The following is a 27,807-nucleotide window of genomic DNA, read 5'->3' as shown; positions in this document are numbered from 1 at the left end:
AAATATCAACAGCTTGGGGGTATCACAACTCATTGATCCTCTCTTCTGAATGCAGCCCATTTTTCATACAGGTGTTCCTAAGTTTCAGTCATTTCCCAGCCAGCCAGGGCACCATGTGCAGCTTGCATTGGTGGCTTGTTGCATACTGAGCTACCTGCAGCAGGTGTTTTTCTCAACACAATGCCCTCAAGAGCATTTCATGTTGACAAGCTCTCCCCTGTACCTTTTTTGGAAGGTCTTTCAGATAAGGGCAGCATCCTGTACACCCTGAAGGCATTGTTTCCTTTCTTTATGCTTTTGTCCTTCACTTCTTCTATGTCAGGCAGGGAGTTCATAGCACAGCGGAAGTTTGCCTTCCATGTCTTTGGATCAGGTTTATCTACTCCTGACTGGTATTTCCCTGAGCAAGAAAAGAAAAGTTAGGCACATATGACACGTGATTCAAGATTTGAGGCAAATTAATAACAGCACAGGTTAGCTTCAAGGTATCAGCCTTTGGTTCCCATGGCAAGCATTCTAACAATAGCTGAGGTTGCAAGAGAGTGCTGTGATCTCATTCTCATGCACATTTCTAGAACAGATGATGAATGGTTTGTGCTCAAGAAAGACCCAGGGCACTGCAGATCTGATGTGACTCCATAACAACATGGAAAAGCTTGCACAGCATTTACTTTTATTATGTCAGGTTCAAATCCATAGAAAGGCATAAAATGCCTAAAGGCCTATGTCTACAAAGTGCTGACTGTGCTCTACTCCTGACAGTTTTGAACCCAATTGCTAACATTTAAATCAATTAAGTTTTACTGTGTTCCTCAATGCAAATGAGTTATGGCACTTCAATTAAGCTAGAGAGTATCATAGGCCTTGAAAAAACACTTAGCCTCCCACAAATCTGGAAACTTAAGTTCATTCTCTGTATTAATAAAAGCAAAGAAAAGAAAGAAGGAAAATGTAACTTTAAAAGGGAAAACAATGTGAAAATCTGTCCTGTAAAAAGAGAGTTCCAATACCTGTGTGAATTGCCCAGTTTCTAAATAAGGGAGCATCTTTTTCAACATCCCAACCATGTCTTGCGGCATGCATCCAGGGAATCTGAAAAATCTTCTTCTCCTGGAAGGGAAAACAAACAGGAAATGCCAACACTGATAGACTTGAGGAATCTTCTGATGATTTTAAGTCACTAATTTATAAGCACAGTTTCAGCATCTCCAAGTGTTTTGCTCCCTTCTAGTATCACTGAAATCAGCAGGAAAATATCCACTGGCATCACCAAAGCAGAACAGAGTCCAAGTGTATGAAATACTCAGAAACCACTCCACGGAAGATGAGCCTGGCAGCTTTCCGAGCTGACACATGGAACAAACATGCAGTGCTACATATTTCTAAGCTTTCATACAAAGGGTAGTTTTGTCACCACAGACACTTTTATGGTTAGCAAAAATAGATCTGAAACAAAACAACCATAGGAAAAGAGCAAAATCAAGGATTTAGAATTCAGCCAATAAATACTAGTATGGTAAAGAAAAGAGATCTTGCAAATTTGTATGCCAAGAAAAAGAATATATCAGCAGTAGACATCTCTCCAGTGAGGTTAAAAAAACCAGATATTCATGTGAAGTGACACTCATGAAGAAGTGCATTGAAGATACCTAAACACATTTTAGTTCAGAAACTTTAGACCAAAGAAAAGTGCACTTAAAAAATGCAAAGGAAGGTTTTTTAAAAATTTGGTTTTTTAACACACAGCTAAATCAGGGCATATCTTACATGGTGTCAGTATAATCATTCCTCAAGGATCATGGAAGATCCCTGGCAACTATTAAAGATGATAGTTTTAGCATGTAGCTCCAGCTCTGGGGGCCCAATGATTTTCAGAGCTTGAATAACGTGTTTCCTACACTCCTTCCACAAGCACTTAGCACACAGGATACTGGGCCAGAAGGATGCTGGATCAGATGTGCTTTTATGTCATACAACATGGTAATGAATTCCTTTGTCCTGACTAGAGGGCTGCTTCAGAACTCTTCATGCTGTTTTCTGCAAAGCCATACAAACTGAGCTTGTTCCACAACACTTGTTTTTTCCTCCCCTGTTGGGAAGAATACTTATCTGGCTTCACATGCAGACATCTTGCACTATAAACTGTCACTGCAGGTTCACATCCAATTATCAGTCTCTGAAGAGAAAAGTACTTCCAGGGCAAAATGCACCCTCCTCCTGCAGCAGCCACCTGAGCTATGCTGCCTGAATTTCACCCTAAAAGAACTTATTTCTCTCTACTGACTACATACAACTCTAGACAGGCAGCTCTCACTTAAATGACTGTATTGTAGATATCTGGCTGGGTGAGATGAATCCTTCACCCTTTCCCCTTCCCCCAACAACCACTTTTCTTTCCTGACTGTCTGGTTAATATTTCACTCATGCCAAGGCTAGGTTTATTTCCCTTCCTTCCATGTGATCTTTTCTTCTCCTGAGCCTGCCTTTTGTCCTTCAACTCGTCTTTAATCCTTTCTGTCATATTTGCTTGTTCAGAATTGCATTTTTCCCTTCTTGCTTGGCTTCATCTTTAATTTGGTGCAAACAATTATTTAACATGTTTCTCACTCCCCTCAAGACCTCACACTCAATACTCCTCTTAATGTAGTTACATCATTTCTGTCACGTGTCTTTTGCCTCTTTACTCTTCCCTCTACGTATAAGTAAATCATCAACACAGATACTTCTTTCCCCAACTCAAAGCAGTCAAAAGAAAGCCTCAAAGCCACTGTTTGGGGTCCACAACACTACTGCATTCATCTAGACCTAGAATAAGCTTCCCTGCCTTTACTCTTCATAGACTATAATAAGCATGGGAAAAAAAATCATCACTTCAACAGAAAACAGTTTCTATCAACAAGAACTTTAAGAATAGATCAGATTAAAATAGATGATATGATAATTCAAAACCTAGCAGACTGAACAAGACTCCAGACATAGCATCCTGTCATCATCAACTGTACTCACTGCTTCAAAAGAAGCTGCAAGGACACTCAACAGCAGTCTAAGTGGTCATTACAGTGCTTCTGCTCATTACAGAAAGTTCTTCCCAATCCCAGATGTATTGAAGCACAATAATTATATGAAATTATAACACAAATTACAAAATCACAGAAGCTATGTGTATTACAATTTTATAATACACATTTTATTCTGTCACATACTCTGTGACAGCTCAGGTGTTTCTGTTTCCAGTGTTCAGAGGAACACTGACCTCTCACACTCCCCCTCTCACATCCCTTTTGCTGAACGATGTTGTTTCATTCACAGCTCCCAGTTTTGTCTCTCTGGAAAAGTAAAGAAATTCCCTTCCTCCTTCATGCCACTCAGAAGGACAACAATTTCACCAAAGAGGTCCATAAGTATTTATGCTTTAAGCCCTGTAAGGAGGGGCTTGTTCTGGAGGTATAATGATGAACTGACAGTAGGGGAAAGAATTATGTGTCACCTGTACCTGATTTGTCATTTCTAATTGAGAGAGGTTTAATTCTTTCTTCAGTTCAGAAAAAGTCCCCAAGAACAGACAGCCAATGACAACCCAGAATGGTAATAATTTCTTTCATATTTAAACCTTATTTCCTTAAAAGCTGTGCACACACATGAGTTTCATTCTCTTGATTATCTGACACACCTTCTTATCTAAACTGTGAACTATCCTTTACCAAACTCTGATTAAAACACTACAGCCTATGAAGTTGATTCTGTGAGTATAGAACAGGCTGTGATACACGTGACACTTCAATGATTCCATGCATAGCTTTGTTTATGGTCAGGATTTAAAGCAAAAATAGAAATATTTTTGGTTTAATGATCAGTTGTTGGTATGAATGTGCAAACATTTTTTAACAGAAATGCTCAGAAGTGCAATTTTCTTGTTGAGCATAGTAAAGACAATCCAGGCTGATGCCAAATCAGAGGGTAGAAGTGGAGAATCAGAGTTTAATAAACCTCAAGGCAGAGAAATTATTTCAGGATTAGGCAAGAACACCCAGCAAAGGACAGCAGACACAGACTGTCAGTAGGAAACTTAACACCAAAATAGAGATATTCAAGGAGAAGGACCCGAACATCGGACTCAAATTACAAAGACAACAGTAAAAACCTGTCTCCTCTTCAGCTATGACCCCATTATGCAAGATCAAGGACCTACTCAAATTCACAGTGCAGCTAACTAGGGAATGGATAAAGCAATATTTATTTACCCAGCCACAGCATGAGACTCACTGATGCAGGAAATTACTGAGAAACAAGGTTCATAGATGAAATTTAAAGCACTCCTTATAATTTCAGTCATGAGCATTTCTAGCTTTGAAAGATGAAAGAAAAGGTAGCAATTTCAATTGTCATCTTTCAACTTTAAAAATGAGCACCTGAGTACCACAGCTACTACTTCTATAGGGAGGATACCAGACTATTTGTCCTAGTCACTTAACCAGACAGGCAGTTCCTATGTTTCTGCCCCTGATTTTGTGCATTTCCATCCATTCTGATAATAAAGCAGCTTCTGTAGCAAAAACAGGTTCATGCTCTTCAGTGTGGTGAATTGCTCTCCTGCACAGTGCAGAAAGCATGCCACATTTCCACAATTCATTACTATTCAAAGTCTCAAATACACTCCTAGATATTACTTAACCAATCGTAATAAATTCAAATTGGGCACTGACATTTTTGAGTTCTTGATTGCACTCTCAAAGTGTCTTCAGCACTTAGTAAGAGCTCAGGACCAGAGATATTAGGTTTGAGTCAGACAGGGGAAAAGTCACCCTATTTTCTCTCAAGTTGAGAAGTGTCAGAGAAGTCACACAAGTCTGAAACAGCAGTTAATTCAACTCAGAGTCTAGCACAGAAGAGTATTTTGAACACATCCCTCTGATGCTACTTGTTGAACAATGTGTTCCCAGGTTAAAAATAAAGTCCAAGCAGAGTCTCCAGAAACACTCACTTCAACAACAAAGAGTTGGAAAATTCTTTTAAATGAGCCACAAATCCACCAGGCCAAAGCAGGACACTTCAGATCTGGCAGGCGAGACTGGAGGAACAGGTTCAGCAGGAAGCATTCAGCTTTGCCCTTCCTCCCTGTCACCCCTTTGAAAACCAGGAATGAGCTCATTTACCTATGCAGACCTCAGCCACTGCTATCAAGTTCCCCTTCAGCACATGCACGCACCCCCCCTTACCTTATTTAGCCATTTCAGCCCCGGTATTCTGTTGGAGTTGATTTGTTCTTCCAGCCAGGGCCGCATCCGCATCCTTTCGACAGGCATTGTCACCCACCTGGGAAGGAGCTGCAGGGAACAAGGGACAAGGTTACTTGTTTGCCAGGCAGAACTCCCAGGCAGCTCCCCCACCTCTGCACACTACACTTATTACAGCTTTGCAGGCACTGAGAGATGGTAAATGTAAACATTATTGTAGCTCTGTGTGTGAGCCTCCCCTAAAAGCAACTTAGATGAAGTCTCCTTTATGGCAGAAAATATTCTTCTGGTACACTTGCATTAGGAAAACCTTCATCTGAAGATGACATAGAATATCAGCAAAAGTTTGTCTGCTGATACAGGTGGGATACCAGAAGTCACAAAGAAAAACACTTACACTCTTGGAGACACCACTTTTCAGTCCACATACCTGCATTTGCAGACCTTATTTTGCCAAGGAAAAAATATGTAACGAAAAAATAACACATGCAGGAGGCATCATTGTACTAGCTAAAATGATGCTTCTGCTAATGAAAGGGCTTTCAAATGGCAGTTTCAGTCCCATGAACTTGACTGGAATTAATAAAGTTACATTTTACATCACAGCAATTTAGCAGACCACTTTGTTTCTAGCTGAGTAGTTTGACTCCCTCCCTCCAGCTTTCTCTGATCAATCCACTCACTGATTTTTAGCTGTTATTTTACATTTCAATGCTGTTCAGATATGAAGTGAGTTCTTCACACACCCCTCAACTACACTATGCCACCTTTTATTATCCAGTTAAGACTTAAACTGACTTCTTTTTCTCTCTCTCTCTCTCTCACACACATGCCCACGTGACCTCAATGCCACTTCCCTGTTTAGAGCTGTAAATTATTGACATAAGAGTCCAAAGTCTTGAACCTGAGGCAGAAAATTTTAAAAACATTAACCAACTGGCACTAGGTGCAGATTAAAGCACCACATTAAATGCCTGTTAAGCACCCTGGAACCCATCATTTCCACATTCAAGTACTTGCATTTAGGCTGCTGCTTCTCCTTGCCCCCTCTGCACTGGGCTCAGCTCCTTCCTCTCTCTTTTGCTCTTCACATCTGTGTTCTCTGCATCATTCGTAACTTCTCTGCTCCACTGTTCTTGTCACCTTTGATCTTAAAAATAAAAAAGAGAAAGAAAAATTTGAAAGCACGCAGGAATGGCACAAATGTAAATGGGTTTGTTCTCACTTCCTATGGGAGTACAGGCATGGGACAGACTAACAATTAGGCAGTACCAAGCCCACACCCAGCACAAGAGGAAGAAAAATGTTCAAAGTTTCCTCTCATTGCTCTGAGGACATGTATTTCCTTGAAACTAACAAGGAATTAAAATCTGAATGTAACAATAAGATTCTTTGATGTGTTCAGAGAATTTACCAGCAGCCATGCTCACACTAATCTCTCAGCAAACATACTAGTATTTTGTTTACTACTCTGTGGAGCTGGTCACTCACGCTTCAGCTGCAGCCTCTTGCAGTAAACTACCATTTTCTAAAATAGCTCAGGAAACAGCTGCAACTGCTCAGCTCCCTTTCAGGTTCATTTCAGATATGAAAAAACAGCCAGCCCCAGGAATCGAACAGCAGACAAGCCCTTGTGCATATCCCCTCTCTGTGTAAGAGGGAAGCTCTTTTCTGGGCAAGGGTGATGTGGGTTCAACTTTTTTAGCCCCCAGATTGGTGGCAAATAGCCACTGCACTCCCCCCTCCCCTTGGAACCAACAATCCTCATCCAGGTTGCAGAATGTGCACAGGAGATCTCTACCATCTTCCCCTACTACAGTTTGAGTCAAAGCTAAAAAATGCAAATGGCAATGTACTAAAAACATGAGCAAATTTTTATTTGTCTGACAAGGAAGAAACAATTATCTACAACAGATGCATTTCTTTGTAAGGTATCTTTGAGTATGCATGCACTTTGAGACAATTCCTGGAAACACTGTGCATGAGGTTCAACACTCAATATAAATGTTCCCATTTAGCAGTCGGACTCATCTTCTGGGTAATGAGCCCCTAAGACAAATTTCAAGCCCATCTGAATGAACAACTTAGACAGAAGGCAAAAAAGTAATCTTGAAAGCAGCAGCAATGGATCCCACTTGGGACAGGCAACATGGAAGAAACAGAAGCTGCCTTTGTACAAAAGCAATACATCTCAGGAAATGAGAAAGCTGCCAACAATTGCTACCACAAGGAAGCCAGTCTTGCCAAAATGGCAGAGTTGAGCCAACCTGTCTTTTCCCTCCCACATCCCTGCAGGCTTCCCCAGCTGCTCCTCTCTAGATGCTGCTGAGAGGTGCTCATCTCCTTTTTGTCACCCTGGGATTCCTCTGGGATTAGCAACTGCAGCTGTCAACACACACCTTCCCATCCATCACCCACACCAAGACAAATTAATCCCAGGTAATCAGGGGAGAAGTTTGGCTTGTGAGAAGAGAGGAGTGGCTCCCAAGACCTGTTCATCTGAAAGTAAATTCAAACCCAGGTAAAAATAATCCACAATGATGTTCAGCTGGAGGGAACAGAGAGAATCTTCTGGAGTTATGTCCTTCACAAAGGAGCAAGCAGAGCTGTGCTTCTGCTCATCAAAACACATTCCCTAACCCATGCTCCTTTAAGAGCATATGCTGATGAAAATAAAGCTGGATGGCATCAGAAGACATTCCCAGACCTATCTGTCTCAGGACAGCAATGACCACAATGGTGCTAAAATGTAGCAGGGTTTTTATCAGTTGCATGTTAACAAGATTCTTTTGATGAAAATACCAAGTCAACTCTACCCAGTAATTGCCTGTGGGAAATGAAGGTGCCTTATCTCCATCCAGGGCTGTCAAATGCATGATTTATTTGTACAGAAAGCAACATCAGCATCTGCAGTCCCTTAAAAGTAGCTCCTGTCTGTCCATAAATGGCATTACTGGGTGCACTTGAAGCCTTATTTCACTGACTCCAGGTGGGAGGATCTGGAGTCCATCTTTCAGTGAGTACAGATTAAATCACCTGACTTTAAGAATCATTCCAGTTTGTAAAGACATTTGAAATGCTCCAAAATGGGCAGCAAATACATGTAAAGTTTCAGGGGCCATTGCCTAACACCACGCCAGCTTCACCATCCATCAGGATATATCAATTATTAAACAAACCTACAAAGTCAGAAACTAAGGTAAGCCCTACAAAACAGCAGGTATGCCAAGTTCCTTGCCAGCCTCTCTCCAGTGTTTACCCAGCTGAAAGAAAAAAAGTAGAAACAGTCAATCCTTTTAAGGATAACAAAACATCAACATTTATAATCTGGAGCTGGCTGTAAAACCAGATGCACTTACTCACCTATTTCCCACTCCTGGTCAGCCTCAATGGTGCACTTCCCCTGCACATTCACACTTAGAAGAAGCTACATACAGCTGTTGAATTTTTTGTACCTGCAGCAAGTGCGTACCTAACAATATTTTTCAGAGCTGCCAAGGCATCCAGGTGCCGCTGGCTTCACTGCTGCCATGATCTCCTGAGCTGTGGGTACCCATCTGCTGGCCTAAGCAAACCTCTCCAGAAGCCTGGTTACTTTTGGCTGCCTGAACCTTCACCCTCTGGTTAACCAGGAGAGAAATGGCTTAATGCCTGCCTTGGGTCACTTGGCACCATCCTCCTCCACTCCACAGAGACCATGGATGGAGGCAGGGAGAGGAGCAGAGCCAGCTGGGAGGAAGGAAGGAGCAGAGGGGAGGTGCAGCACCAGCTCCTCCAGTGGCAAAGAAGCACCTTGTACTCCATCACCCTTCAGTCCCATCCCAGTTTTGCTGCATGCTAATGCTACTCTTTCCCTTGTCAGCCTTCTGAAGAAGTCCAGGAACTTAGCAGGCTTCACAGGAAAATTATTAATATTCCCAGAGACACAAACTTGAAGTCTTTCTGGCACTATGTTGATAATAATTCCTGTTTGTTTTTTCTTCTGGTTTCTCATGGTGGAGGAAAGGAAGACTAATCACCAAGAAACACAGTTAACTGCAGATGGGACCTCAGAAAGCTTTTTTCACTCTATCTGAAAAGAGGAGCTCATTTAAGCACTGTAAGTAAGACTACCTGCTAGGATATCACTCTACAATTCTTAGTAAGGCATTCTTAGTAATGACAGCCAGTCTTCAAAAATCAGTATTTTTAATCGTGCCTCCTAAAAATGTATTAAGACTGGTAGCTCCAGAAATTAATTTCCTTTTCTTGCTCTATTTTAACCACTTGTCTTAATATTAGAGGGGACTACAGTCAGGGGCATTTGCTGTTTCAGAGGTGGGAGCTTAAATACATCAATGGACATGAAGACATCAATAAAATTATTCCCAAACCAGTGGCAAGTGCACAAGACATCAGCCCCAGCTCACTGGGATTTGCATAGAGGGGGAGCCCACTGGGAACCTGTGAAGAGCCATTCCCACACAAGAAGCATGGCCCATGGATTGGCTGCCACCACAGTTTATGGAGGGATTATTCTGATGTTCTTTGAAGCTTTAATTACTGCACTATTCCTGCTAGTCCTGTGGTCAGTTCAGCCTATTTTTTGCAATGAGAAACTTCAAGAACACGGTGAAGGCTACTCCCCAACAAGGTATAAACTGGTTGCAATATGCACGTACACATATTTTCACTCCATAATGATTGATAAAGAGCGTGTAGTCCCTCCCTACTCACCGCAAGAACATTCTAGTAAGTCTGACTTGTTTTTTCCTTCACAGAGATAACACTCCTGCCATACAGAAAGTGTAACCTTTGAGAATGAAGAGCTCTTCACTAGAATTACAGCAGCTGTAGACAGAAAGTGAAAGCAATGGCATGGCAGGCATTACATCTGAGCAGTACACGATGTTCTCTTTCCTTCAGTTTCACTCTGGCAGCATCTGGATAACTGAAAAGGCACAAAGGTTATCCCAAAACCACAAACTAATCTGTATCTGTGGGTACTTTCTTAAAAGTATATTCCTATGGAACAAAAAAAAACCCAAAACCAAAAAACCTCTGGAAAAGCAGCTCTTCTTTCCCTATCACAAGGTACCCAGTTAAAAGATTTGTCAGTATATGGAAATATTATTAACAGCTGTGAAAAGTTATGGTGGGACAAGGTCTTGGAGGCACATTTGTGAAGCAGGTTACAGCCTCTGCTCAAAGCTGTGGAAAAACATCTGTTCCTCAGAGGACATGTGCAGAACATTGCATGGTATCAATTTATCTTTTCTCTGCAAATACAGAACGGGTAACACTATTTTTTTGAGAAGCTATCTTTACTTGTGCTTTGCTGATAAACTTTTAAACCATCCCCTTTGTTTACTAAGGCTGATGCAGTCAAGAAAAGCATCAATCACCCCATGTGACCAAAGAGATATGCTGAAATGAGACCATATGCTAAATTTAGGATTCAGAGAACTGGGTTCTGTATTTGTGTCCCTGCCAAGACTGTTCCAGCATACACGGAAACATGATCTTTTTTTAAAGAACAGTACTTGGAGCAAAATTCTGCTCTTTGGTCACAGACTGAACTCTGCTTTCATATAGGATTTTGCAATATGACCACCTTTTTCAGCTATTCTGCTGTGAATACCGCTTTCAAACATTTCACCATCTGTACTCTGAGAAAAGCCCTGCTTAGAAGTCAAACTCATCAGAGGGATAGAGCCTTCTCTCAGGTAAAAAAACCTGTTAGACTCATCTGCCCAGAAATACTTCAGAAATTGAGATTGACACCGAAAGGAAAGCAGAAATGCACTTTACTCAGTTGCTTTGATGTGGACACCTGAATTCCCCCTGCCTGCAGTGTGTGGGGAGACAAGACCTCTGCCTGGTACCTTTCCTATCTGCCATGAGGTGGAGGAGGATCTTACCACAGGTGCTGCAGAACATGCCTTCTTTCTGATAATCCCAAATTATCCTACATCTGTTTTTGGAACCAATGGCAAAACACTTCATTAAAGAGAAGTAAATGAGGAAAAGTGGGCATTGCCATTCTTAGAGATACAAGGGTTACAGGTTCAAAGTGAAATCCTCACTTAGAAATGAAGCAAGAAAACCCATAAAAACCCGTAATAGACATTCTGGACTCATAGCTAGTTAGAAAGCAAAACCTACACTCTCTGGTCTTTTAACTGCATGTAATGGTGCCTCTTTTTTCTTCACCATTATTCTGTCAGTGATGCCCTGATGAACAGGGAGAGATGGGGAGACAACACTGGCAGATTTGTTTCTCACTAAGCACCTCTTGCTGTGAGCTCCATTAGAGTATTCACCATGGCCAGTCTGCTCCACAGACCCAGTTCCTGTGTTGGCTGTAACACCTTGATCCATACTGTAGCCACAGCAATATCTTTCCTGCTTTTCCTAATGTTTTGGTGGCAGCAGAAAAGACTGTGTCCTTCCTGTCCTTCACCAAGAAAGAGTTCACTGCAGCCATGAAAGGTGGTCTCTTATTTACTCTGGTGCCTGCAGGAAGGACGTAACTTCATCAAGAAAGGCCAGAAAGCCAAGAATTGGAGAGCAGGCAGGATGGGAGAGCACAGGTCCTGGGCAGAATGGTGTAAGGCATGGCCTGGCCATTAAGAAGAACCTGTACAGGCAACCACCAGGCAATACTTCACCTGCTTCCCTAGATTCCCAAACAAAACGTGACAGGGCTACAACAGGACTATAGCTGCTAAGGGGAAAGCTTTGTGGGGTGAAAACCTGGGAAATCGAGCTCTCCATGGCAGATTCATGCTAGCAACAGCTACCCAACCTTGCAAGGCCCTGCAATGCAGTGTCCAGGTTGTGCCCACCTCATTGCAAGGCAGGTGGAGGAAGGAAGCATTCAGCATGCACTCCTCTCCTGCTGCTGTACCCAAGAACAATAGACAAAGTAGAATGAAGAAAAGCACTTTTATCCTCAAGCAACAGAGGGCAAAAAACAACCAACCCGTCTTTCCCTGAAAACAAAACAAAAACCAAAGAAAACAAAGGCAAAAGTAACTTAAACATGTACTGAAATCAGCATTACAGACTGCACGTTAAACACGCCCAGGAAAATGTTCTGTGAGAACTCCTACTGTATATGGAGTGTGTTTCATCAGCCCTATAGCATTTCTGTTCCACCCAAAGGGTGTTAACATGCCCTGGCTGCGATTCAAACGTTACACATCAAAACACACTCTTTCCTTTGGTTTCCATGCACAGCTTATTCTCCCTCAGCAGCAAAGACATGAGTTGTTACTTTGCAGTGATCTCAGGCTTCATTAAAGTTAGCCCTTGGATTTGCAGACTAGAAGTGCACCGAAGAAAGTCCATCTTATTTTAATACAATAAACCCAGAAGGTTGCTCTTTTTTTACTTCTGCACTTAGCCATGATGAAGCAAGGCTCCAGCCTCTCAATACCCACAATGAAATTTCCCTTGTGATGGCTCTACCTATCACAACACTTGAAGAACACAATGTCTGTGGCTGAGCACATCCACTTCTCTGGCATTGCAGCAGCCTACATCAGCTGGGAATTTGGGCCAGGCTTTTAACAGAGTGCTAAAGATCATCTCCACGGTATCCTTGCCACAACGCTCATCTGCACAAGCATGGATGTCTGCTAGTCCGGTGACAATACAAAATGATTGCTTTCGTTTCAGCTTTACAAGAATACTTTGTTTCCTGGAGGTTTCTTTCTTTTTTTTTTCCTCAGGTGTTCAGGGAGTGAAGACAGGAGATGCCAGAATCTGCTGGCATCAGGATGACAACACATCTTGCCAGCTCCTCCAGGAGTCTCAAAAGCAGTCATAAATCGATTATTTATAATCAGTCCAATATCTGATTAGTTTTCTTCTTAAGCTTTGTGTTACATCTGACGATTGACCATGACTTGTCCTCAGTATCTGGGATTTCTAAATATTTTTCTCTCAAACGCTGCCTAAAAGAGAGGTGGTGACTTTTCTGTACTTCACTCAGACAAGTTTGGGAGGGACTTGTTTACAAGAAGAGATTTGTTGTCATGGTTGTCAGGGAGTAATTAATTCCTTGCATTGGAGAGTAGTATAATCTATTTTATTCTGGAATTAAGCACTCACATGCGAATCCACTCCTGAATACCCACAGGTAATTGCTGCTGCTCCTTAGCTGTCATTTGGAATCCATGGAAGCCAAACTCTGTGTGTTCTTTAAAGCTGCCAGGAAAACTCAGCACTTGACACCTGATTCATAAAGAATTTTCCACCAAGGTGAAAACTAGAAGGCTATTAAAGCTCAAACAATTATAAACAATCACTTCACTGATGCAACTCGATGGCATGGTTCTGTTAGACCCCTGCATTCTCATGAGCTCCATGACTAAGTTTACAGGAGACACCCCTAAAACTCTTAACAAGCACTTTTACTACTTGGATCCCTCTGAAAGCAGTGGGAAATTATGCATGCACCCACCGGTAGGATCAGAACTTAAACTGTGAGAGTACCTTTTAAAGCTGGGACAGTCTTTACCTCAGTGTCCTCCCTAACATTCCTGTGCTAAGTACAGGGTGAGTGCCTTATAGGGTGCTATACATTAGAAAAGAGCCATTGTAAAAGAAAAGTGCTTAATCTCATTGTTCCCACACTGATGGCTCGTGAGGCTCAGACAGGATTGCAAGAAGTCAATGATATTTTGGAGGCACTCATGGATGCAGAGAAAAATTATTCCTGACAGCAAGCACTGAGAAATGTGTTCAAGGAAGAGTTTTCACATTCACTGGCCATGACCTGTACCTGATATGGATATCAGGATAAGTCCACCTTGCTTGGACTGGGCTTCTTTCCCACAGCTACCTTTGTTTGTATAACATACTGTTCTGCAACACACAGCAAGAACTATTTGCACACTACACTAAAGTGTGATTTAATATTTGCTTAAAGCTTTCATTTTATTGTCTAGGCAAGGGCAGTTTCTACCACTGAAGTTAATAGCTAACCCACAACTATACCTCTGCTATCCAAAGTTGTAATTGTTAGCACAGCACCCAGATCCAGCAGCAAAAGGCATAAACTACCTCTGCCTAACTGAGAGAAGCAAATGCAGCCCTTTCAGCAAAGCAATTTCTCCTATACTTCTAAGAAAAGGTATTCAAGAAAAGTATACACTATTTCAGATTTGTAAAAAATACTCTTATGATTACTTAGACACTTTCTTTACAGACAGATCATGGCAGGCACATACTTGGAGGTTGAGATCCTCTGAATCACCCACTGTGAGCTGGAAACATGTCTGTCACATGAACTTATTTACAGTTACAAAAATAGCACCATGAAAGACACAGATGTGTTGAGCATAAAAAAGAAATTGAATTAGTTATTACAGAGATTCTGCTGGACGCTGGAGAATTTAAGAAAGAAATATCTTTCTCTTGCACACACAGCTGAAAGAAGTGCACTTAAAGTGTACTAAGCATTAAATGCTTGTACTTATGCTTGTTGAAATATCACCTAATGCTCCTTTTTCTAGAAGTGCTACTCTTTCCTATGCCACAGGACACACAGGATATGAATAGTTAATAGCATTGGTTACAGAATATGCTTTTAATTTAAAGGTTTTGTGTTGACTGCAGACCAACAGCAATTAGCCTCACTTTGTGATCTGCAGCAGCTATTTCTATCTTGGAAGTTTCCTAAAATACTACTGAGCTAGAGTGAGGCAACTCAACTCATCTTCATTTCTCATCTAAGCTGCATAAATATTATTAAACTAAACAAAGTTAGACTTCTTCATATTCTCTCATCAATCTCAAATCTCAGAATTGTTCTGGCATCCAAAACATTTCGTTTTTATATACTTGAATGCAATGTGTTCAAATGTGTGAGAATTGGACCTCTGGAAATAAAGAGCATTAGCAGAGCAGAGATTGTCCAAGCTTCTTGTCAACACCCAACCTTTTTTTCAATGCAGCCCAGGAGCATGCATCTCCAAATAGGAAAAGGAGAAATGAAATCTCAAATCTAAATAGGAGAAGGAGAAATGAAATCTCAAATTAATGTATTTGAGATTACACAGCCATCCAATGTTTGTCCATCTTCTGACTAATTCACCAGGTAGTTCTCAATGTCACAAAGTACATTCTAGCTGTTGACTGATCTGTGGAAATTGAGTGAAACCATTCACAGTCATTTCATACCATCAGCAAAACTGATACTGGATTACACCTTTTGGTTACCGTTGATCTGGCCCCGGTCTAAGTGGATGACCTCAAAGGTGAAATTAGAAAAAACAAACAAAAAAAACCAACCATGTATTTTATACCCAATTTTATTAGTAACTCAAACCTCAACAAGACTAAAGCTCAAGTGCTCTGGCCAGCTGAGTTACTGACTCCCGTTCATCGTCCTGGACGTCATCACTTCCACTGTACTCCGTGTACATGTTTGCCACAGATTTCAAAACAGCACTTCTGTTACTGGAGAAGACAGCACTTCCCATATTGCAGGGCCTTTGCCCAGACCTCTGGCTGTGAGAAGTGGTACCTGGATAAACCAGGAGTGCAGCCCCTACCCTCCATTGTGTAGTTTGCTAAGGGGGTGCTGCCATGCAGCAGTCTAATTTAGATGACAGATTAAATAAATGGTAAAACTGAATTAATTTTTCAAGCTCTCATGCTTCTTTGCTCTGTGCTTATTTCATTTTTGCCAACTGGGAAATGAAAACCAACGGAGTCGGTTTCACTTTTGTTTATATTTGGTTTCAATTTTATCCTCAAGTTTTGCTTTCATCTTTTTCATGTAACACTACTGGGATTTCAAATGCTGCAGGCAAGCTCTCAGTAATTTAAAAACATTGCTCTCCTATCCTGCCTGTTTTCTTATTGCAGAATTTTTTTTCCTTAGATAAACTTTTTAACATGCTGTCACAATTTTAGAAAGTGTTTTGGGGCAGAGCTGTTTAGTTTTGATTTTACAGATTTATATGCCTCATCCAATTAAATTCAATACTTCACTATTTTCCACTTGATTCATGTCTCAGTTGCATATAAAGTCCTGAATACAGGAGTCAACAAAACACCTTAAAAGACAGCCAGTACACCAAATGCACAAAAGCCCACACCAGGCACGAAATGTGATATACACATATGTATGAAATGCACAGAAAGAGCTGAATTTATTGCTACCTTAATTTATTAACCAAGAAAGGCAGTGTCTTGCTCAGATAAAGCTGTAAGAGGCCTGCCTGGAATGCTGTCAAGCAACATGCAATATCAACAGAAATATCACAGTCCAGGCTTTGTCTTTTGTGCACTTATCAGGCCCTTCAAGTCACATATATCCCTCCATATGAATGAGAAAGCAGAACTTAACCACAGGTCACACTTTCAAAACCAAATGCGTAAGCAACCCTTCCTTCTTTTGTGCTGCATTAATCTTAAGTATCTAAGTCTTTTAAAAGTACTTAAAATAATTTTACAGCAAAAGGGAAATGGTCAGACAACATCCACTGTCACGTGCAGTTCAGAACAAAGAACAAATTTAACCAGTTTTGACACACCTTAATGCCATTCCTAACACCAGAAATATGCTGTGAGCTACAAACCAAGCCCGTCAACGTTAGCTGAAAAACCATCAAATCTGCCCTCCTCTTTAATAGACAGGAATATGAAAATTATTACTTCCAAGCTTATCTTGAAATATAGCAACCTATATAGCAACAACTGAATGTTAAAATAACTTAAGAGTTAAAATTTAAATTCTGCACCTGGGGTGAAACAATATGCCACATGCAGGCAGATTTGCTCCTGGATGTGTGTCCAAGGTGCAACAAGATAAAATGTTTGCTTTGTCCTAAAGACTGCTGTACTTGATCTAATGCAATCTGCTCCCAAGCAAACAAAGGGATCAGAAGATTTCCGGCATACAGAAAGTTGGGCTTGCAATATATTACAAATCAAGAAATCAAACATTACTGTACTGCTTACCACTTCTTTCTTTCTTTCTTCTCTGGGTCATTCAAAAAACCAGAAATTTTACATGAGCTTCCAAGAAATTGCAAACATATCCAGCACAAACTGTAAGAGCAAATTTTAAAACCTTTTCACAGTTTATTAATAAGAAGTATGTGCTGTACAATGTATTATTTATGCTATATACAAACTATCTAAATTTTATATATATGTAGATACGTAGATATGTACATCTGTATATATATATATTTACATACACATAGGTTGATATTAAACTCTAAACTGTTCTCATAGATTCCATTCCACTAACTGTTAATTGTTGATTTCAGTTTTTTTTAGTGGCTATTTTAATCTTAACACAAGAGTTTACACATACTCAATACAAAAAAGAACCTTCATACATTCAAACTTCTGAAAAAAATGAAACCAAAACAAAACCAAAAAAACCCCAAGAGGAACTTATTTAATTAAACAGAATAATATTTTGCATAATGCTATTCATACATGAGGAATATGCACCTTAACAAATTTGTTCCTCTCATTCACTATATCCAGAATCTTTTAAGCTTACTTATTCTTTTGTTTTGCACTTGAGATCTCAAAGGACGAGCCAGAAAATGTTTTGCACTAATCACAGTTTGCAGCAGCACTAGCTACAATAAAACTTCTGTAAACACTGTCTCATGGTTTACGTCCTCAATATCACAATCATTGCAGGCCTTTGAAGAATCAGGTTTCAAAAGAACAATCTTTACAACTGAGACATGGAGATAAGCAAGAGTAACACGAGATTAGTGCTGTATCTTTACCTAGAAACGGACCATGAATTTAATACATGATGCACAAAATACAAGCTGAGGTTCTAATCCTGCAAATGTCAGAGGGATTGTGCAGGGGTACTGCTCCAATGCAGTGTTGAATGCACACAGGATACATTTTACCTGACTGTAACTGGTGTCAGCTTAACAAGGGCTGGGGCAGCAAGCCCACATTAAACAGGATCAGCACAGGCTATTTTTTCCCCTAGAAGTTTGGTAAAATCTTATGTCACAAGTTTCACAAAACAAAGGGCAATAAAAGGCCTTGCTTCTCTCTGCTATCTGCAAACGGATGGTGGCTTATGCTTCTCAGTGGAAATTTCTACTAGCAGTTTTCAGCAATTCTCTGTCAGCAGTCAGTGCCCAAAATTTGATACTGAACTGTCCTGACTGCTAAGTTGCACAGCAAGTTTCTCTCCAAAAGACTGACTAATCACTCGTGAACCCGAGTAAACCCCAGACAAACACGCAGTGGCTGTGAGCACCACAATTTACGTATTGCAGGACAAGCATCTGGTTTTTTGAAGTTGCCTCCCAATTGTTTTATTCGGGTCTCATTTATCTTGCCTCTTCACTTTCTTCATGACACTAATGATTTTGAAGAAAATCCCCACAGTCCCTTCAGTCACTTCTTTTCCAAGCTACTTGCTCTTTCACAAAAGCTCATTGCTACCCTTCATCATCTTTGACATCCTCCTCTGTAGCTCAGCAAATTTCACTACTTCCTCAATCAGGAGAGGGGAGTAACATGCATTTGTAGTGGCGTGATGGTGCTTTTTATTTCTTTTTTTAACTCCTTCCTAATAATTCCTAACCTGTCCTGTCCTTTTTTGCCACATCTTGGCACAGAGCTTATATTTTCATTGGATTTTACAAGCTGTATGATTTTTTTCCTGAGTAGAAAGTTAGTTCATGCTTCATTTTTGTGTACAGAAAAATTAGGATTGCAATCCCTTCCACATGTATTACACTGAAATTGGGCTGTACTGAACTTCATCTGCAAACTTACACCCACACTTTCAAAATAAGATTTTTCTGCAGACTTTGGGGTTCAGCCTTTGGGATTTTCATGCTCCAAATGAGTTAATAGAACTGGAAAATTTGCCACATTCCCACCTGTCTCTTCCTGCATCCCTTGAGTCGCACAGGCCCTGGGCAGACTTGGGGTGAGGGTACAACCTCTTTTCAATGAGCAAACTGGCCGTGACTACACAGCCCAAAGCAAACTGATCCCACCTTGAAACTGGCCCTGCATCAACCAGACAACAGCTCAGTAACACCTTCAGAGAACGCCACAAGAGTCATGACACTCACCTCCCTGGCAACATAAGCCAGGCCTAGTCTTTGTCACTGTTTCACATTTATACCCATGTTCACTAGTCCCATTCACTAACCCTTGGCAACCAACAAACCAATCAACCAAAAATGCCCATCCTCGAGTTCTGGGTCTCCAGAGAAACCCTGGAAAAGGGACAGCTCATTTGTTACATTCTATTTCTGGAGCACCAAAGCAGGCCTGCACAAGGAGTTACACACAAGAGGCAACATTTCAGCAACTTTCCATTTCGGTTGTTTCAAAACTCTGCAACAAGTATCACCTCCTGCCTCCAGCTTCATCCTTCCCAATGCTTTGTTCCCATACCCTCTCTCACCGACGCTTGGCTTTGGAGAGCTCCCCGACATGTTCACTCCTTTAAAAAAAGAGAAAGCCTCTTGCAAAAGAATCTCTTTTGACTCTTTCTTGGTGAAGCAACGCTCAGAGAATTTGTTTCACTCTTACACTGACTTTATCTTCCTTGGGCACTTCTTCTACACATGGATAACTTATCAGCAAGCTTCCTGGGTTTGATGAGCTGCAAAGAGTATATTCTAATTGTTCTCATGCCTTTAGCTGCATGACTCTTTGGCTTATCTAACTGTGTGTGAACATTTGTTATGTTCTTTTCCACCTTTCCCATCTGAAAACAAAATCTTAACATTTGAGAGAGGTCTTTTTACTTGTACTGAGCTGCTTTGCTTGTCAGCCTGCTCAGCTTTTTTGGTATTTTTGACAGCTGGCACACAATTGCTTAGAGCCTTTACTCTTAGTGTCTTTGAAGAAATACATGCCACTTGCAACAATTTTACACTTTTGGCTGCCTGTCACCATTTGATTAACTTCTTTCCTCGCTATATGAAGAACTACTTAGGAAGAGTAAACACTGCCTCAACAATCCTTGCCTTTGCAGCTCCTGAAACAACATTGATTTTAAGGACATTATGACCAGGGTCATGTCAGAACTTGCTGGGATTTTGAATGAAAATTCTGAATTTAATTCTTGCTGGCCAGTACCTTGTCCAGAGTTGTTTCCCCCAGTGCATCTGTACAAACTACACCCAGAAAGCAGGTTTTTTTGGCACCTGGGCAAAGTTCATGTTGGACCATGACATAATCTACACAGGGGCAACTGCGGTCCCTCATTGACAATCATATTTTCTACTCTTGGAGCTTCTCTACACTCCCTTAATACATGACATTTTTGTCAACATCTAGGTTGGGCAGTCACATAGCCCTAATCTCTTCCTACACAGGCCTAGGACATCAGGGCATGGGACCCTGTGTTACTTCCCCAAACAGTTATTTCCTCTTTAACAAAAAGTTTCCCACATTATGTGTGTGCAAGCTACTCAGTCCTACTCAGTCTCCATGCATCCGCAAAGTTTTGGTATTCCAAGTATTCTACCATGAAGGTGTTTTAACACCATGAAGGTGATGCATCACCTCAAGAGAGAGAGTATCATGGCAAACCTTACAATCCTTATCCATCAGCTTTTTCCCACTGTTTGGTTTTTGAACATATATTATTATATATACTGTACATATAAGCACATGTTTTCATTGAAGGCATACATAACCTGGCTGCAAATTTATTTACATAAAGTCTATTCTTCTAATGTAGACTCTATTTATTCAAATAAAGATTTTTATTTTCTCTTGAATCTTAGCACAGCTTTTTCTTCATCATTTTCTCAACTCTGTATTAAAACTGCCCCTAACTCCACTTGGTCCCACACATTTAAGACCTTTCCTCAATGGAGAAAGGGGCCTTTAACCCCTCCTTCCTAACAGCCTGTTATTTCTCATACCTCTTGGCTACCCATTTCCACATAGCATGGCCTGTGATGAGCAGCTCTTCTCTAGAGACTGACTTGACAGCCCCTAAAATCTGTCACTTCTGTCATCAGCAAGTAACTGGCTAGCAGTGCTAATACATGTGCCAAACAATGACAGTGACTGACTGCTCTGCCTGCCTCTGCCAGCCTGCTGGGACCCCCAGCCTCGGGGAGGTAACACAGGCTCACAGGCTGGCACCTTGCCGTGCCTGCACCTCACTGAAGAGCTGCAGTGTGGCACATGAAGTGATACTGTGCCTGAGGAGTTGGAGCTCTCACACCTTTCATCATGGCTTACCAGCAAAAGGAAAGGGGAACATGAAGTAATTCCCTGGCAGCATGTTACCAACAGGGCCAAAGAAGGACACTGATGCATCTGAAGGGGCAGGCAGCAAAGAAAGACTGCGATTCAGACTGAGACCATCTGCTCAGAGATCAGTTCTGCTGCTTTTGTGCGACTGTCTCTGTGTTAGGGTGAATTTAAATGTTGCTGCTCCACTCCCTTTTTATGGTACTAACACAGGCATCCTGCAAAGATTGTTAAGACTTAAATAAAATAACTGTAAACTTAAACACGTTGTATTTCATCTCCAGAAACTGAGGTTATCTGTTACAACTGCTCATACCTTCAAGAGAATGCTGTCTGCAAGCCCTGAGCACGGTAAGGTGAGCTATAAATTACAACCGTACACTCACCGGAAGGAAAGTTCTGCACTCCGGAATTCCTTTATCTGAGCTCTGTGTCTGAAGAATAAAGGTTAAGACAGACTCTGCTGCTTACGAGCTCACACTAATCAAAACGAGAGTTAAAGACCTAAGTACCTCTGGGAATCTGGGCCGAGGGATCCAACCCTTCAGGTACTTGCAAATTCGATCCCAGCCATGGCAAGACGCCGGACATTTGACCCTGCGTACTGCGCACAAAGGAAATCCTTGTTCCTAACCTCCCTCTGGGGTTACACGGCAGCGCTGGGCTCTGCTCGCTGGCGTGGGGCAGCGCAGCGCCTGCCGAGGCGGCCACGCCGCCGTGCCCGCCCGGGAGGCCCTTCCCGCCGGGAGCCGAGCGCCACTTCCTCCTTCCGCCGCTACCGCGGAACCCGCCTGCCCGGGCCCCGCCGCCTCTGCCCCTCGCACTGCCGCGGCCGTGCCCTCTCGAGGCGGGGATCCCGGGCCCCGCTGCCTCCCGGGCCCGGCGAGCGGCGGCGCTGAGGGCTGGGGGGGCGGCCCCGCCCCGCGCTTGTGTAACGGGCGCTCGGCGAGGCGGGCCGGGCCCCGCCCCTTCCCGCCCCCGGCCCGCGGGGGCAGCGCCCCCCCCGCACACCGACCCCCGCCCGCGGCCCCTCCGCCCGTGCCGCCGCCGCTCCCCTGCCCTGCCCTCCCCTCATCGGAGCCACCGCGCCCCGGCCCCGCAACAAGTGCGGGGCCCCCCGGCCCGGCCTGGCCCGGCCCGCGGCCCTCCCGACCCTGCGCCCCCGCCTTTGTCCGTGCGCCCGGGCTGCCTCCCCACCCGGGGAGCGGCGGTACCCCCCGGCCGCTCTATCTCCGCCGCGGCCGCCTCTTCCCTTCCCCCCCAGTTCTCAAACGTAGCGGCGGAGTCAGGCTCGGCCCCGGTCGCTGCAGCCCGACCTTTTGTTTTTAAAACCGATGCGCATCTGCCCGGGAGCCCCCGCTGCCCCGCACACGGAAACGGCAGCAATGCGGAAAAATAAAATGAAAATTAAATGTGAAGAAAAGAATAAATAGGAAAAAAATTAGAAAATAATTCAAAATTACCTTGCCGGCCCGTTTTCGCGGCCCTTATATAATTCCTCAAGGTTACCTCCGTTGCCAGGGGACACGAAATGGAAATGAAAACAGGCGCTGAATAATCGCGGGAGCAAAACTAAAAGTTCAGTGCCTCCGCCCGGGCGGAGAGAGGGCCAGATCGAAAGCAAAACAAGGAGAGGAAGCGGCGAGGCCGCCGGCGCTTGGAAATCCCCCCGCCTCTCCGCCGGGCCGGGCCGGCCGCGCAGGCGGCGGGGGCAGGGCTGCGGCGGCGGGCGCGGAAGCGCTGAGCCCGTCACCGCCGCGCCGGGGCACGGCACGGCACGGCACAGCACGGCTCAGCGCTAGGGCACAGCACGGCTCAGCGCTAGGGCACGGCGCGGCTCAGCGCTAGGGCATAGCACGGCACAGCACAGCAGAGCGCCGGGGCACGGCACGGCACAGGGCCGGGGCACGGCACAGCCCGGGACTCCGCCGCCGACCCCCGCCCGGCACCGGCTCCCGCTGATCCCCGACCTCCCGCAACACGCAGAGCCGCACCGAGAGCCGGAGCCAGCCCCGAGGAGCGCTGCTCTGGGACGCACAAACCCAGCGCTCCAAGCAGGTTTTCCCGGGGACCAGAGAGGAATCCCCGCCGCTCAGCTCCACCAGCGCGGACTGAATCGCTCCTTGCGTCTCCAGCCCCTCTGCTGAGGTGGGAGTCTTGGTTTCGGTCTGGTACACGCGCATGCGAGAGCTGTCATTGCCTTTGGAAAAGTACAACGTCGTAGTTCCACAACGAGGACAATTACAGATCAGATCCTTTGAACCCAGCGAGGCTCAAGCGGCTGGCTTACTGCGAGAGAGCTCTTGGATTTCAACGGATTTTACAAACTGCCGTTAATTATGGAGTCAATGTAGCACCAAAGCTTTCTACAGGGTTTTGATAATCCCGATTCAAACTACAGTAAATAAAATCCACTGAGGTTGCAATGTGCCATTCCTAGCCCTAGCCATAAATGAGAAAGGAAAAGAGCACTTGGAGGCTGGCGGAGATATGAAATGTAGTCATTCCAAAGAGCTGTATACGGAGACAGAGAGGGGCATGTATATATTTCCCTCGCACACATATCCATCTATGTGTGTGCTGTATGCACAAACATCCAAGGCGCTCAGGTAGCCAAGCAGTGCAGCTCCGTGTGCTGCACACGATGCACGGGGTGGGAGAAGTGCCGGCACACCGAGGGTTGTGTGAGGAGTGGCACAGAGGAGTGGTTAAGGAGCCGTGTGCTCTCCAGCTGTGCAGCAAATGGAGGGGGAGCTGTTCTCCAGGTGCTGTGGGCACTGAGGATCCTTTGTGGCAGCATCCCTGGACGTGCAGAGGACACCGAGCTAGCAATGAGATAGGGAGTCAACCCTTGTGAGACCTCCTGTTGTGAAAAGGCTTTCCTTGCACTGAGAACACAATCACAAAACAAATTAGGTTGGCAGAGACCATGAATCTCATGGATCTCAGCACCACCTCCCAAAAAACCACTGCGGCCTAGAAGGTGGCTGTGGTCCACATGTGCGCCAGTGAAGTAGGAAAGGTCAAGGAGGAGGTTTGGGAAGTAAGACATAGCATGCCAGGTAGAACAGTAAAATCAAGCATCTCCTTCTAAACTTCTCTAGAAACATTCCCAGCAGTAAGGAGAGATCCACATTCATGTGGAGGGACACAGGTTCCCAGAACAGGTGCACAAGAGAAGCAAGAAAGGTCCTACCCACATGGCTGATACTCCCAGACACTTCCAGAAGAGACTGATTTCCATGGAGCCACAGTGGAATGAGAGTGAGGGATATGGGACACCTGGCTCAGATTGGCATGTTGACTGATTAGATGTGCAGGGAAAGGAAATATTCAGCAGGACACGGTAGCGACAGACCACAGCTTATGTAGGAGGGTCAGACCAGGCTGTGGCTATAGGGCAAGGGGCTATGAACTCCATGACAAAATAACAGCAAAATCAGCGATCTCCAATAACTAAAGGCAAATTTTCACAGACTGAAGGTCCAACTAGGATAACAGTAGGGTATTAGTGCCCTCTGACCAGGCTAGAGATGGTTACTATGGCCAGGTTGGATTAGAAAGGAGTGAACTGATGGAAAATGAGAAATTTCTAACCAACTTGTTCCCACTCAGAAATAAGATCTAACAGTTGCAATAACTCATGGAAGAATTGGTTCAGCACTCAGAAGCTGTCCCAAAGCTGGTGGAAGATGGCAGGGTGAAATGCAAAGAACAGAATGGGGAGGGCTGCAACATGCCTCCATTGATCATGTGTAACAGGAACAGCAAAGATCCAGAGAAAAGCAACAAACACAAACATGAAGCCACCCTGATGTTAGAGTGATACAAGGATTTAAGTGACCAAGATTATACATGATGGAGAAGTGATAACAGAAAACAGTCAGACCAGAGAGAATAATGAGTAGAGAGGAGTAGGGGTGGATTATTTGCTTTCTTTTCTAATATAAGAACTAGAGAGCATCAAGTGAAACTAGCAGGTGGCCAATTTAAAGCCAACAGAAGGAGGTGGATCTTTATGCAGTAGGTAATTAGACAGTAGGACATCCTCCTTTGAGGCGCCAGTAGTTCACAGAGGATCCCAAAAAAGCACCTGTACGCATTCACAGAACAAAAAAAATTCCACGAGGTCTATTGAATGCAAAGACACCAACTCTGCCTCAGACAGCCCCCAAAGGCACAAATTTCTAGGGGCTAGAACCTCTTTGGTACCCTTCAAAAAGTCCTGCCTGAATAGAAATGCCTGCAAATGGTTCAGGGCAGGAAGGCTACTCCCACACCTCCCTCCAAGCAAAGAGTAGAGTGACTTGGGCTGGCTTTTGCAGTACTCAGTAGTTGCTATTTTTTCTAGTATGAGCTTTTAATTTGTTCGCAGAATGAGCCAGCTGTGAAAAATACTGTAGTTTATGTATCAGTAAATATTGTGTAGAAAAAATACCATAATTTTAATACTTTAATGTCTCATTCAGTGGACACTAAGTGTCATTGCTGTGAATTACATGAGTTGGTTTTGGTCAAAGGGAACAGTGAGATCCCTGAGACACACAAGCCAAGGCATTGGGCAGAATTTGCAGCTCGGTCTTGCCATCTCCTCCTACCACCTTCACCTGTTCTCAGTGGAGCACATTCAAGGTCTTGATGCATTTTGTGCATTGACAAAGACCTTTCCCTACACGGCTCCTAGCACCACAAAATCAGAAGTTATACCAGAAGTTAAATCTTCTCTTGTGATTCCTTTTTTAATGCTGAAAGGTAATGGGAATGGGCAGCTTTAGTTTTCTAAACTTAACTTTCAGCTGTGACTCATTGCCTCCACAAAGAGACTTTAACCTCTTGTGACTTTGCTGTTTCAGTGAGATATGGCAGCTTAAAACCAGAGAATTTAACCCAGAAGCATCATGTATCCACTGCCTTTCTTCTGCAGAACTGCCAAAGTTTGCAACTTATTCTTTTAACGACCTTCTTTAGGGATCTGGCTACTGGAATCAGCTGCTTCCATTAGCATCCTGCATTTTCTTCACAAATGAGTCTCTTTTTCTGGCCTGGAGTTCATTTCTGTGAGAAAAAAATCTCAGACTAGGAATCCCTTAAGTTCCAGAAAGTAAATAAATATGCAATATGCCAGTCATTTTGGTGTGGGTTTTTGTTTGTTTTTGTTTTGATTGTTTTGTTTTGTAAGTTTAATAGTATTTTTGAAAAGTTTAATAACATTACATCTTCCCTTTCTGGTGCTTTTCGTGTGAGTTTTACCCTGTCTTTATGTGGAGCTGACTATACCATCGTTTTTGTTCTTAAAATCACTGTCACAGGCATTGGGACTATTCATAAGTAGAATTAGAAAAGGTGAATTTTCTCATAGAACTGGGACTCAAGCTTACCTACTCACTTACAGCTGACCTGTTTATTTTTCTGATACATTAAAGTGGGAAAGCTAATTTATGTTACAGGACAGTATCAAGAAAATAAATCAATTACAAGAGTTGTATAATTCTTACTTTAATAGTATTACCCACATCTTCCTGAGTGCCTACGTTTTGGAGCAAATGCACCCATGGGATATTTCCTTTGGTTTTGCTTGGGCTGGGCCAGCAGGGACACCCACCTATTAGAGGCCTAACAGGGTGTCTAAACTAGTGAGTACTTCTCAGCTCTCATATTCCAGCTGTGCTGTTCTTCTGATTACTGAGAAATGAGATGGTGGGAGTGGGGCTTTGTTTTTATAGGTAATAATTACAGAAAACTCTTCCAGATGGAAAAATCTATTTGCTCAGACCAGATCTCTAAAGAGTAGCTTCTCTAAACTGCAAAATAAAACTTTTCTGTTGCAATTCAAAGCCTCTTGTACTTTCAGTAAAGCCAAATGTCTTCACAAAGGTGTTGTTTTATCCAGCCCTTAGCAAATTCGGTCTGAAAGAGCCAAGAGATAAAGCAATAACCTGTGACAGACATTATTCTACTAAGAAATTGTTATGCCTTCCCAATCACAATGGTCTGGCGGCAGCCAGGTGCTGCAGGAGGACAGGTAACTGGGAAGAGCCTGTCCCCTGAGCCCAGAGCAAACACGTGACATAGCAGAACACTATTGAGGACTGTAGTGCCTGTTCATATTACTTGTCACTGCTTTTATTTGGCTGCACTACTTCAGCCCATGGCTCTGCCAGCTCAGCTGCTGGACACAATTCACTTTATTTAATAGGAGAGAAGAAAGGGAGCCAGGAATTTGATTAACAGCATTGTGAGATGGTTTTGGTTACTCACATCTCTTGGCCCACACAGTAAAATGTAGGGAGGAAAGAAGTCCTTTAAAAACACATGACAGCATCTTGACATTTCAGGGCTGGAGTGGAGT

General features: G+C 43.2%; 1 protein-coding gene across 3 annotated transcripts in view; it reads right to left on the bottom strand.

The window, feature by feature from the left end:
* The window catches only part of IRF2 (interferon regulatory factor 2), a 39,330-nt gene extending 16,206 nt beyond the window's left edge, over positions 1-23,124 (bottom strand). The window contains exons 1-5 of one of the 3 annotated variants that reach the window (XM_054294547.1): positions 22,922-23,124; positions 6,255-6,384; positions 5,217-5,324; positions 1,011-1,110; positions 224-400 (exon numbers count right to left, since the gene is read on the bottom strand). In XM_054294547.1, coding sequence (XP_054150522.1) covers positions 224-400; positions 1,011-1,110; positions 5,217-5,303 — 364 coding nt within the window. In that variant the 5' untranslated portion in view covers positions 5,304-5,324; positions 6,255-6,384; positions 22,922-23,124. Of the gene's footprint in view, positions 1-223; positions 401-1,010; positions 1,111-5,216; positions 5,325-6,254; positions 6,385-21,844; positions 21,921-21,970; positions 22,044-22,921 lie in introns of those variants that run through there. The other 2 variants (XM_054294555.1, XM_054294563.1) reach the window with 2 other exon arrangements.
* Between the last annotated feature and the right edge of the window lie 4,683 nt (positions 23,125-27,807).

The sequence above is a fragment of the Melozone crissalis genome, unplaced genomic scaffold (assembly GCF_028551555.1).
Source record: "Melozone crissalis strain CALT ecotype California unplaced genomic scaffold, PUWL_Pcris_2 ptg000006l_1, whole genome shotgun sequence".
Taxonomy (NCBI): Eukaryota; Metazoa; Chordata; class Aves; order Passeriformes; family Passerellidae; genus Melozone; species Melozone crissalis.
Note: the sequence above shows the minus strand (reverse complement) of the source record. Positions and strands in the feature narration are given on the sequence as shown.